The 14,083-nt window shown below is 39.5% G+C and overlaps 1 protein-coding gene across 5 annotated transcripts in view; it reads left to right on the top strand.

Annotated features, from left to right (window-relative positions):
- The window catches only part of LOC145784772 (semaphorin-3B-like), a 166,282-nt gene that overhangs the window by 44,888 nt on the left and 107,311 nt on the right, over window positions 1-14,083 (top strand). For all 5 annotated transcript variants that reach the window (XM_082596625.1, XM_082596621.1, XM_082596624.1 and 2 more), the window contains one exon: window positions 198-321. In XM_082596625.1, coding sequence (XP_082452751.1) covers window positions 198-321 — 124 coding nt within the window. The remainder of the gene's footprint in view (window positions 1-197; window positions 322-14,083) is intronic.

Raw genomic sequence — 14,083 nt, 5'->3', positions numbered from 1 at the left:
TATTCTATAGACATAGAGAATTCCGTTCAATGTTGTAATTCGTCGAAGCATTGCTTTCATTGTAGCCTACAACCGTGTGAGCATTACTCCCTTGAAGGAAATAGTTTTTTCTGTTTAGTTTTCTTAATACTTTCTTTCTGATGTTACGTGTTGTATACCACTTTAAAAATTAGGACAGTTTATTGGTTCTTTTGTAGGCTGATGAGGGTGGAAATCGTCAATATTATCAGGCCCTTGTCACTTTTTTTACTGCACGACTCATATGCCCTTATCCCGGTGGCAAAATCAAAAGTAGTTCCAGCGCATATTTTAACGAATTAGGTGAGTGACATTAAAACTTCTTACAATCATTATTATAGTGATGATGGCTATAGTTCTAGGCCAGGGTGTTCCCAACCTGTGGTACGCGTACCACTAGTGGTACGCAAAGGTTTTTCAGGTGGTACGCGGGTCGCGGGTAGCCTAAAGTTGTTTTTTTCACAAAAACTTGGATTTTGTTAATCTGGTTTTGTTTACAAAAAAAAAAAATTTCCGAAACCTATTCTTATTGTTTTGTATCATTACAATCTTCAAAATACAGGTCATAATGTCAATTGTCAACAAGGAACACAGTTGCTTTGCAAAGCCATACAACGCTGTGGGTCGTGGGACCATGGGCGTTAATTATGTCAAGTGATTGCTCTTGATATATATCATCTACTGTTTTATAGCTTAGCCTTAAGCTACAAATTGTGTTGAATTATGCTAGTTGTAAGCTAAAAATAGTTAGGAATAAATGGTCAGTAACAGTTACCGGTACAAGGAATGTTTACCAATACACTTCTGGCTCAGTATTGCCTCCTCATATTCAATGCTAGCTTACGGAATAGCCCGTTTCGGCGAGTCCGATTCAGCAAGTTTCCTATTCGGCGAGAGCCTTTTTCGGCGAGTGCCCTATTCGGCGAGTTTTTGAAAGGGAATTATTGGGTACCGTAGCCTAACTGTTTTCACATCGTTTTAACGTCGCTGAACGTGCAGAAAGGAATAAAAATAAAATGTTTGGACTATTAAATTAAAATTCGTCATGTCAGTTCAGTTGTTTTTATTTCTGACCATCATATCAAAAACAATACACGTCAACATGGCGAAGGTAGAAGCGACAAAATGCGAACACTAAAACGTGCTTGAATTCGTCATGTCCGTTCAGTTGTTTTTAAGGTAGAAGCGACAAAACGTTAAAACGTGCTTGTGACCGAAGTAAGTTTTTGAGTTGAAAGAAATTTGGCACGGTCGCAACACCTTCAAAAAAATTTAAGATGTGAAGGGAAAATAAAAAAATAAAATGTTACAAAAAAAAAATCATGTTTATATCTATAAGCAGAGGTGGGCACCCGCTACTTTTAAAGTAGCGCGCTACCCGCTACCGCTACTTCTTCCGCTACTTTTGTCTAAAATGACACTAGGAAACACTCAAGTCCATAGTGACGCAAAAATGACCTTGAAAACGAATGTTATCATTTGTTTACGCTGTCATTTTAACGTCGTTAGGCTATAGAAAACACATTCTAAGGGAAATTTATTGTTACGCATCTTTCAAAAACACGAGCATTTCAAAATGAGAGTCACTATAAGTCCTGCCCGCTTTGGCTTAAGCACATCTTTTCCAACAGAGAAAAGTCTCTCCATTGCAGCACTGGAAGGAATGGGGGTGTTGTATTTAATGAACAGATGTTAGTCGGTATTCGAAAAGCTCAAGGACTTGCTCTTGTCCGAAAAAAAGGCGTTCACAATTGTTGCTTCCTTCTGCACCGAAGTTTCACGAGATGGCGCAAACACTCCAAAAAATACATCCTCGGAGTCATGACTGGTGTTGGTGTCACTCTTCTCGGTATCAACCTGGCTTGATGTCTCCCGCAACAGTCGAATTACATCTGTCTTGACTTTTTCTCCCAGTGCGTCAACATCATCCGTGGAAACGTAGTGCAGAAATTGTAGTCACGACGTCTTGAAGGAGGGATGAAGACATGATGCCATAACGCATTTCATGTTGTTGAAGCACTTGTTGAATCGTTTCTTCACCCCTTCAAGGACTTTCACTTTCAACTCCTCACAGGTCACAAGATCACTGATCTCGGTCAACTTCTTCCCGCAAATTGTGATGGTTGGAAACAAGACTCCGTAATATGCCTTGGACTCGCCCTAGAGAATGTCTAAAGCCTGGCAGATAGGCTTCATCACACTGAGATAATCGCCGAAGAAGTTGACGTCAGCTAGAAAAGACCGAAACTTTGCAACCAAGCCGATTATATAGCTGCTTGACCACGCCAGTATTGCAAAAAAAACAAGCATTTTTTTCAATGTAAATTAAAAAGTAGCGGGTAGCGGGAGTGCAACTGAAAAAAAGTAGCGCCTTTCCCGCTACCGCTACTTTGGAATAAAAATAGCACCGCTACTCCAGCTAAAAAGTAGCGCCGCTACTTTTACCAAAAAAGTAGCGCCGCTGGTAGCGCCGCTACAAAAGTAGCGCGCTACTGCCCACCTCTGTCTATAAGTTAGTACTTTTAAATAGTTAAAATGATTAGTTTTTTATGTACTAAATTTATGTACCAGTTTAGTTTTAACTCATTACCCGACCCTTTTCAAAACTACTTTAAAAAATGCAACAAAGTTCACCACTTTACTACTCGAAACTCGACCAACCTAGATTACTATTATTATCGATACACAACCACAAAACTACAACGCTCAATAAAATACTCTGGCGCAAATATTTGGAATAATATACCAGATGAAATTCGCAAATCCTCCTTCACAACCTTTAAAAGAAAGTACAAAAAGAAAATTATTGACTCATATTAGGCAAATGCTAAATTACTAATCTGACTTGCAATTGCAACACAGGCTACTACGTTGGCCTACCTGAATTTTTTTAATTTCTTAACATCTTGCGGACATTTTGCGGAAGACCCGGACATTTTGCGGAAACCCATTTTGTCGAAAGACATTTTGCCGAATGGACATTTTGCGAAACTCATTTTGACGAAAGGACTAATTGCCAAAAGGACTAAATGCCGATTGGACAAATTGCCGAAATTATTCAAATGTATTATATGTATCATCATAACCTAATGACACATAAATATCATTCACAAACAGATTTTACACACAAACTATGTGCGACAGCGCGTAAGTATCCGACAGAAGGGTTATATGTATCGATATTCTCTACAATGTGTTTTAGTCTATCGTTCACAACCTTATATTTTTTATTTGGTGGCGCCAATTGAACGCCAGCTGACAACTGCTCCAGAATTAGTTCGTTGTGCGATTGTTCCTTTATCAACTTTACTGTCAGTCGACGTATCGTGGGGTGTGTGATGGAGACTCGTTGGTCGAAAGCATGGTGCCATCCTTTGATGGAATTGTTAGTACGAGGAAGATCAAAAGAATTACCAGTTCAAAGGCACTGCTTGCGTAGTAACGAGACTTGGTGTCGCTTCAAAGTAATTTTTAGGCAAACAATAGTAGCAAAGTAATTCTATTTCAAAGGCACTGCTTGCATAGTAACGAGACTTTGTGTCACTTCAAAGTAATTTTTTCCAAATGGTTTCGGCAATTAGTCCTTTCAACAACTAGTCCATTCGGCAATTAGTCCTTTCGACAATTTGTCCTTTCCGTAAAATGTCCTTCGGCATAGTATCCTTTCGGCAAAATGTCCGCGCACGGTTATTTTGATGTGAGTTGTTAACAAATAAATAATTGAGACAAACATTTTTTGTACCTTTTATGTAGCACATGTACTGTATGTAAAATCTCCGTTTCTTTCTTCACTTTAAAAATAAATAAAAGCTTGTGATTTGACTATTTTAGATTTGATGTTTTGGCTTATAATCTTAATTACCGTATACTATAGGCCTACTGCGGCCCTCGAACAAATTCAGATTCTGAATGCGGCCCTCGAGATAAAAAGTCTGCTCACCCCTGGCCTATACTGAATACAGAATGTTATATAACTACGATGCAACCTATTTCGTCCCCTGAAAAGATCGAGAGAAAAAATAGAATAAAACCGAAGTCATTGATCGGAGTTTACGCTAAAATTTTAAAATTTTCCCCTTAAATTAATCATTGAATTTTTATGGACCACCACAAAATAAGTGTGACTTTTTCGTTTTAATTTTGTCTAGAAATGTTAGTTGGAAGTGAATATATCATTTCAGTGCGGCAGGTGATCATTTGTAATGGAGGGGGCTACAATCTTAATTAATGTGATAGTCCTAACCCAGTGGTTCTCAAACTTTTTCAAAAAATTTGTTGAATGGTCCCATTGCAATTTTTTCAACGACTTACGGTCCACCAAAAACTTAAGGCAAATTAGCGCAAAAACGGTAAATAATAATGTATTTGTCACATGTAATTAACAATGCACACGTCAATAAAGTGGGTGCACCTGCTTGGGTGTCATCAGTTCTATATTCGGTTCAATATGATCTTGATATTATGCATTACATCCAACATGTTTTTAGCTAGATATTGACTTCTGTATCTTTGACACCACCTGCGACAAAATGTTTTCCGATAGCTCAGGTATTCTACTCACAGTGTCGTTTGACAGAGACACTTGCTTCAGCTTTAGAGCTTCAGATTCTCCCAAAACGTTCGATACAATAACTTGGCAACAAAGCAAGATCAGTTGTTCTCCGATGGTGTGAAGCTTCTTAGCGATAGTTATTTTTCTTGCAACTTTGTAGGAGGCCCTTAACCCGGCAGTATTTTCCTTCCATTGATCACATAGTGCTATCAAATCTTTACCTAGCTATAAACTATTAGCTTGCCGTTTAAAAAATCTGGATCTTTGTTTTGACAATCTGGATGATGTGTTACCAAATGTTTTTTCAGCTTGCTAGGTTTTAGAGCAGAACTTGCTAAAACTGTACAGCATAACACGCAGTGCGGCTTTTCTTCTCCTCCAGAATGTATCACAGTGATTGAACATAGGAATCATGGAATCTTAATGTTTTTCGAGGCTGAGCCATTTTTACTTTTTGTACTCAAATTGTTAAAAATTCAATTAGTAAAGTTAAAAAGTTATTTATTTTTGGCTAATTTGACTTTGGCTAATTTAACTAATTTCCAAGAAAACTATGGTGACACACAACAAAAGATTGAACACTAAAGCTGTGAAGATACTTCAGGCGTCAAATGCTGGAAGTGTCTCAGCCGGTAGGGACCGACGTGCGCGGAGCAAGGCGTCACCCGATCGTCATTCAGCGACTGCCCGCACCGACCAAAGAATCAATATAGCAACGTGGAATGTCAGAACCCTCGCAAAACCTGGACGATTAGAAAACCTACTCCAAGAACAGAAGCGTATGGGTATTTCCATTATGGGAATAAGTGAAATGCGTTGGAAAGGAGCTGGTAAGAGCATTCGGGATGGATACACCATCATTCATTCCGGCGGTAACAAGGCCATGTACGGAATTGGTATGATCATTGACCAAGCAACAGCAAAGTGCATTGCGGGATACTGGGCACTTTCTGACCGTATCTTACTCGTTAAATTAAATGCAAAGCCCTTCAATCTGTCAATTATACAGGTGTATGCACCAACATCATCAGCAGAACCGAAAGTTCTTGAAGAATTCTATCGCCAGCTAGACACCGCCAAACAACAATGTAAAAAACGAGAAATTACGATCGTTATGGGCGATATGAATGCCAAAGTAGGTGAAGGACTATACGGAGATGTTATCGGGCCGTATGGCCTTGGTATCATGAATGAACCTGGCGAAACCTGGGCAAATTGGTGCAATGCGAACGAACAGACTGTAATGAACACATGGTTCCGTAATCACCCGAGAAGACTTTGGACATGGAAAAGCCCTGCAGGCAATATCAAAAATCAAATTGACTATGTCACTATAAACAAGCGTTTCAGAAGCGCTATCTCGAACTGTCGAGCGCTCCCGGGCGCAGATTGTAACAGCGACCACAACCCCGTGGTAGCCACACTCCGGGTAAAACTACGCAAGAACTCAATAAACAAACAACAAAACTGCAAAATTAGACTACGAGCAGTTATTGGCAAACTCCCAATTACAATCCGACTACAACGTAGAGGTCAAGAACAGGTACGCTGCCCTGTGTGATTCAACTATGAATAAAGAAAGCTCTGACGACTTGTCTTCAAAATGGACAGCTCTTCGTACCGCCATCACAGAATCGGCCGAAGCAGTTATACCGCACAAAGCAAAAGCTGCCAATCAAGTATGGATGACCCACGAAGTTCTAAAGCTCATGGATAAGAGAAGAGAATCGAAGAAAGATCTGAAAAATTTCAACTCACTGAATAAGGAAATCAAAACTCGATGTAAACAACTGAAAGAACGATGGTGGAACCAACAGTGTGACGAGATTGAGCGCAGACCATCCATTGCTCACATCCAAGTGAAGAAGATGCAAAAGAACTCTTTGCACTCCTGCACAGGCTGCATCAAAGCCAAGAACGGTAACATCTTGCTGGAGAAGGATGAAATCCTCGAGAGATGGGCTGAATATATCAGAGACTTGTTCGACGATGGTCGTGGAAACAAACCTGCGATATCGAAAGAGATGGATGGACCACCGATTCTAGAAAGTGAAATACGTCACGCTATAAAGAAAGCCAAATTGAAAAAAGCTCCAGGTCCTGACGCTGTGCAATGTGCATACAGAAACCCTTAAGGTTTTAGACGATTTTGGAATAAAAAAGTTGACTGAAATCGCGAATGAGATTTATGACAGCGGAAAAATTCCGGAGGACTTATTACAATCGATCGTCATCACATTACCGAAGAAACCCGGGGCGATTGATTGCGAACTACACCGCACAATCAGTCTAATGAGTCATGTCACCAAAATTTTTCTGACCGTTTTACTCCATCGACTACGCAGATGCATCAATCCCGAAATCTCAGATGTGCAATGCGGATTTGTGAAAGACAAAGGAACTAGAAACGCCACATTCCTAATCAGAACACTTGCTGAGAGGTCGATAGAACACAGGGAAGACCTGTACCTCTGCTTTATGGACTACAGCAAAGCTTTCGACCGCGTTAGGCATGAGCCACTCATGGAGATGCTTGACAGCTTAGACACAGATGGTAAAGACCTTCGACTTCTCAGAAATTTCTACTGGGATCAATCAGCAGCAGTCCGGATAGATGGCGAGCTGAGCAAGTGGACACAAATTCGGAGAGGTGTTAGACAGGGGTGCGTAGTTTCACCTGATCTTTTCTCACTCTACGGCGAAATGATCTTACGACATCTAGATGACGAAGAAGGCGTCTCTGTAGGCGGACAACACTTCAACAACATAAGATACGCAGACGACACAGTACTAATCGCCACTTCAAACTCCACTATACAAAATTTACTCGACATAGTCATTAAGCAAAGTGAGAATCTTGGACTTAATTTGAATGCAACAAAAACCTTCTGCATGACCATTTCATCAAAAGAAATAACTCCAGTATGCACTATCAAAATACAAAATACAACAGTCTCACAAGTAAATAGTTTCAACTATCTGGGTTCTATGGTCACTTCGAATGGTCGATGCTGGAGCGACGTAAAATCAAGAATTGCACAATCCAAACAAGCTTTCATTAAAATGGACAAAATACTGAAATCTAATTCAATCTCTCTAAACACTAGAATAAGAATTTTACATGTTTACATTTGGTCAGTTCTGCTATATGGCTGTGAATCCTGGACTGTATGCCCGAAGATAAAGAAGAAGATCAACAGTGCTGAAATTTGGTTCATTCGTAGAATGATGGGAATTAACTGGATGGATAAAATCACTAACAAAGAAGTGTGGAGACGCTCTGGGTGCACCCCTGGCGTCCTCATCACAACTATCAAAAAAAGTAAATGACATTTATCGGGCATGTCTACCGCAAACGCGGAATTGAACACTCGGCAATGATGGGACAATTTCCTGGTCAGAGGCACCGGGAACGTCCACGTTTGGAAATCTTCAAAAATCTTTCAACATGGACAAACCAAAATTTTGAAAACCTAATTAGAAGTATTTTGCGGCAATTTTCTTAGAAAGGCACTAGATCTAAAGGTGGATGGGAAGAGGAAACGCGGTCGTCCAAGAAGAACGTGGAAACAACAAGTGAAGGATGAATATAAAGAAGTCGGACTGAAGGAGGAAGATGCAAGGGACAGGGTGAAATGGAGAAGAGGGATAAAAACAATTGCTGCGCGGAAACAATCGGCCACCCCCACTAGTGGGGTACAAATCGACGATGGATTATGATGATGAAGTATGGACAATCGATCGTTGTGGAGACTCACAGTAGCCGACGCCTTATTCAGGCATGGCCGATGATGATGATGAATTTGACTAAGACTAAAAAAGCTAAAAGTTCGGAAAGGCATTCAATTCAAAACTTAAATCAGTAAAAATAACAAGCCTTAATCAATTTCGCCTAACTCCCTTTTAGTCAAGTATATTTCGTAATTCTGTTCTCGATCTGGTAAACACGAGTGTTGTAGGAGTATGTCACTAGTCACTACTATGTACTCCTTGTTGTCGCAAAGGCAATAAAACGAAACAAAGGCTATCACAATGAAACGAAAGGCCAAGCTTAAAAAAACTGTGTGAAAGGATGCCAAGCCAGCTTACTAAAATATATCTTTTAACTTTGGTTTGGAAAATTAAGGTGCCTGAAAATTTTTACTTTCCACAAAAATTTTTCTTCGGGATTGTGTTAATTTTTTTGGAAGGACTTTGCAGTCCAAGAAAATTGTCTCGCTGACCCCAGTTTTTAGAACCACTGCCCTAACCCGAAAGTGAGGTTCAGTTTATCAAAATAATTCTAACTCCACCCCAGAGATGTACGTATACGCAGACTTTTTGTTTACGCTAACGCTTGTGGCAACATTTTTTTGGATAGTTTACACTTGAGGCTACGACGTAAAGTTTTTGCGGTTTTTTAGCGCATAGCGTGAATGCATACTTTTTAATGTCTTTTTTTCGCTACAACTCGCCAATACCTTCCAGCGCTGCAGTTGAAAGAATGTTTTCAATGGGCAAAGACATATTGGAACCAAAACACAGCAAAATGTCAGATGAACACTTTCAGATGCTTGTGTTTCTTTGTGGAAATTCAAAATAAAACTTGTTTGTTTCGAGTGGTTTATACCGTGTGAATGTTTAGCACCTAGCAAACAAAATGAGTTTACGCCAGTGTATGCGCTAACGCTGACGCCGCCAACTTTTTTTACAAGTTACGTTGATGCATACGGCGTATGGTTTTTTGAACGTTTACGCTGACGGCGTCAATATTTTTTGTATGCGCGTACATCACTGCTCCACCCTAACCATTTGTAATGGAGGGGCTACAATCTTAACTCGATAACCCTAACCGAAAGTGAGGTTCGGTTTATCAGCTATTATTTCAAGATACTTAGCATGGTTAACTGTTTCGGCAACTCCGGCAAAGGCAACTCCGATCAACGACATCGGCACTTCTGTATTTTTTCTCTCGATCTTTCCAAGGAAAAAATTTTGAAATGTTTGCGGCAACCCCGATTTTTTCAGGCGACAAAATAGGTTGCACCCATATGAATACAGTGGACAATAGACATATCATTTCAATAACATTAATTTTCATCGTCGTTAACCGCGGATACAGAATTATTATATAAAACAATGAAAACTATTATTACTCTGAAAAGCGCTCAATGCTAAGCAAAAAGCAAAGCAGAGCGAAGCGAATTAAATCAAATATAGTTATTACTATCTAAACCAGGGGTCACCAAACTTTTTTCTCTGAAGGCCGGATCGCTGCGAGATTAACAGCTGCGGGCCGGATGCAAATTGCGAAAATATATGCAACTCTTCATTGACTTGAATTGAGCACAATAAATAACAAAGTCAGCGGTGGAATAGCAAAGTTGTGATGAAAATCGAAAGGTTGCTGGAAAAGTTATCCCCTGCTGTGATACACCACAGGACATCGTGACATTACATCTTTCCAAATTTGGCCTAGCTAGGCTGTCCCTATTTGTGGTGGCCTAATGATAAACAGCAACGTCAGTCCTTTACAAAAAGTTTGGTAACTTTTTACAAAAAGTTTGGGTTTCTTTAGGGCTCCGTGGAACCCAAAGGTTCCACCAGTAAGTCTAGGGGTTTCGCAAGTTTACATTCAAATCCGAGAGTATATTTTATTATTATATGCAATGCATATTGTTTCAATACAATCATCAAGCACAAGAGGCGAGCACAACTGCTGTCTGTGGAAGATGAACTTCGTGTGTGACTGTGTGTCTATCAAACACCCAACCCAATATTAAGGACTTGTGCAAGAAACACCAGGCTCAAGTTTCTCATTGACTTTTTCATGAGAAAATAAATATAATTTTTTACAGTTTGTATTTTTACTGTAAATAAATAAATCTGAACATCAGTATTTTAATTTAATTGTATTAATCAAATGATGTTTTTTGCATAAGGCAATTAAATTGTTGAACATGGGTTCCTCAAGCTTTTGAAATGTTTCATTGGGTTCCGTTACACCAAAAAGGTTGAAATGAAAACTACTGGTTTAGATAGTAATAACTATATTTGAATCATTATATAGGAATAGTACAGTGACAGTGTACTCAAGTTAGGCCGCAGTATTTAACATGAATTCAGTTTAAAAAGATTTAAAGAAGTAAAATCACACAAGCCCTACAAAGAACTGAAAGAAGGTTCATTTGCATCGCGTTACTTGTATTTCTTCCACAGTGCGATATCCGACAACTGGAGGTAAAAGTGCTGCCAGATTAGTTTAAAATTTGTAGACAAAATAATCTTTTGGCCTTTGTGGTCGCATAAAGGTTGTCCGTTTAAAACTAGTCTAAAGTTTAAAGTTGCATAAGTTAAAGTAATTTGTAGTAGTGTTACTTTGCAATAAGAATGTGAGTTTATTTTCCAAAACTTAACACTTAGAAGGTTGGGCTCCTGGAGTTTTGCTCAGTTTGGGGAGGGGGGGGGGCTGTCGCTTCTTCTTATGCTTTAGGAGTGATATCTCTGTTATTTTTTAAGGCACGGTTTTAAAACTTGGGATTTACGTTGTAAAATTATTCACGCTGAGCATATCCGAAAATTAAAACTATGTTAAATTTAGAACTGCTCATATACGTTGAAATGTTGAGGTGACTTATGACTTTTGGATTATTTTTCGATTAAAGCAATTGTAGCGTGAGTTTACACATTATTTTTTGGTAGAGTAATGAAGAACATGTATTGCAATGTTGTGCTAAAATTTTTTTACATAGGGTAATCTCAATTTGAATCCATGTTTTTCATGCAAAATAATAAATTTTCCCATGCTCAAACATAAGCTTGCTGCTTGTCTGAAAGAATAATACTTCATCAATTACATGCAGTAATAAGATTTCTGAACGCGCGTTACACCAATTTGGATTACGATCTTGTGACCTCGGTTCTTAGAACAGCAACTCCTACGCTTTATTAACGAATGTAGACCAGCTGAAGAAGCAGGGTGGCATTTATACAATCATTTCGACGTGGATTCCACATCGCAAGACGATGTAAACATGTGCGGGTTTGCAATTAGATTACTTCTCTTCTGTCCTTGTTTGTATAAAAGTCATAAAAATAGTCGTTTTGTCCATGCTAAAATTCAGCTATGTTCAAACCGCATTATATTGATATTTTCTAAATAGAAAATGGATTTATAAAATATGCAATGCATACAGTACTGTTTCAGCATATAAAAATGCTGAATTTTACATCGAGTAGGCCTATTACGATTCGTTTTATGACCAACTTTTTATACAAAAAAGTATTGATGATTTTGATAAGCAATCTAATTACAAAACCGCGCATGTTTACAAGTATTCAACGTCTTGCTATGTTGAATCAACATAAAAATGGCTATCTGTCTAATGAAAGGAAAAAAGAAAAATCTTTCATTGAGCCCCCCGTATTATGGCTGTGGTTGAAGCCAAAGTTTATAAAACCGCAATCATTCAAATACTTTATTCTGCGCAAAAGCAAGCTTGACATACTCGTATGGAAAGTGCAGGCCACAAGGGCTTTTCACAGCATTGACATTGGCCACGATTTTTTAGTAGTTTATTTTTTCTGGCATTGGCACCTTCTCCCATAATAACGTGTTTGCATACGTCGCATCTACGTCGTGTCGACGATAGTTGGGGCAGGGTGGCCCTTCTGCCGCTTGGAGTTGATATAAGGGTTGTTGAAGATTGTTTCCCTACTACTGCTTCAATCTTATGTATGGTGTGATAGTTCAGGCCCTGGAGAGATCGCCACTTTCTGAATTGCTTCACGAGTTCCATGGCCAGTTCCCAACCGAAGTCGAAGGATTTTCGCTTGCTTGGATCAGTCCCTTTATTTAGTGCTAAAACTGTAGATGCGTTGACGCGGTAAGTATATAAAAAATAAGCAAACGCAGTAGTTGTCCACCGTGGAGATTTCGCTTTGCACGTGAATGAACCCATCCTTTGGTCGATGATATCGGTGCCACCCTTTGTGAAGCCGTAAAGCTTATACAAGCCTGGCTTCTTTTTGCCATCATCCTTGGTAATCCCCAATAGAGGTTGCATGGTCGTCAACATCAACAAATTCCGCATCCCAGAACTCTTCGTTTTTACTACATAAGAATGTAGGCTGAGATCAGCCTCGCTTGTCTGCCAATAAATTTCGTAGGAAAATTCTTCCCTACCACTCACTTGCTTCACTTCCAGGAGTATTCCTCTACGTATAGCGTTGAGGGTTCCCACTGACGTTACACCTATGTCAAGTAACCACTGCGCGAGTGGTATGGAGGTGTACAAGCGGTCATACGAAATATTCCGACCTTGAAGGTCACCGTGTTGTTCCAGGCTCATCACCATTCCTTTTACCACTTCTGCTGTTCCACGAACGTAAAAATGAAATGGCTCTTCTTTCAGTTTACCTGAATAAACCGATGCCGTAAATTTGTATGGGAATCTGGTGGCGTTTACCGACTTGAACAGAAGGCCATATTTCGCAGGCTTGTTTGGATTATATTACTAGAAAGCAATTTGTGTCCTCATGGGGTATACCGGTATAGCGTTTCGTCCAACGACAAGTAGTCACCTGGAATGACATGTTTGATGCAGTTTTCGTTAAACATTTCGAAAACGACTCGAAATGCGGCAAACCGGTCATTCTTCCAACGTTGCGGTAAACCGGTCATTCTTCCAACGTTGCGGCCTAGTATTTTGGTCGTCGCACGAAATATTTGAAAATAAAAATTTAAAGCGGTTTTTGCCCATTGTTGCACTAAACACGGGATGCCGTTGCAGTTGATTGAACAATACATTCGTGGAATGACCAGCCTGTTCTAAAAGCCCCCGAAGATATCCCAATCCAACAAAGGCCAGCATCTCCTCGTTGTTGGTTGGGCCAAAATAGCAGTACCTGCTGTCATCTAAAATTCTCTCTGGCAATTGAGAAATGTGTGTGGCAATTTTTCTATTTGTTTCTTGAACAATAATGTTCAAAATGTTTAAAGAAAAAAAATTAGTTCCCATGGTTGCCGAGGAGTCTTGGCTTCTTTGGCTTCTCCTCTAACACTAGTCGGGCCAGATATAATGTTAGCTCGATATAATGTTAGCTCCTTCTCCCATTGTGCGCCGGCCTGGCATTAGACCAAGTACTGGCAGCATAGCCATTCTCATTTACCCGCCTTTCTGTCGATTCAATGTCGCAAGATGTCTCATAAGTTCATATCTTCAGTTTGGTAAACGGAGATAAGATTTCATTGTGACATTGCTATGTAAACATGTATTTCACATGAGACAAATTGACAAGTAAATACACAAGTTTTCACAATATGACGAGTTATAGCACATGGCAATGTTACGCTACAATTGCTTTGCGAGGTACTGCATTGTGTTTCAGTTTATCAGTGACGGTGAACCTGGTACAAGAAGCCTCGAATATATTGGTTCAACTAAGCCACGTCACGTATAAACGTGGTGGAATGATCGTGCTTTTCACAAAAGCGTGATGTTCTGGTTTATCCTACACAAATGAGAAGCGTAT

The sequence above is a fragment of the Aplidium turbinatum genome, chromosome 15, assembly GCF_918807975.1.
Source record: "Aplidium turbinatum chromosome 15, kaAplTurb1.1, whole genome shotgun sequence".
In the NCBI taxonomy this organism is placed as follows: domain Eukaryota; kingdom Metazoa; phylum Chordata; class Ascidiacea; order Aplousobranchia; family Polyclinidae; genus Aplidium; species Aplidium turbinatum.
The sequence above is the reverse complement of the archived record's forward strand: the minus strand, read 5'-3'. Positions and strand labels throughout refer to the sequence as shown.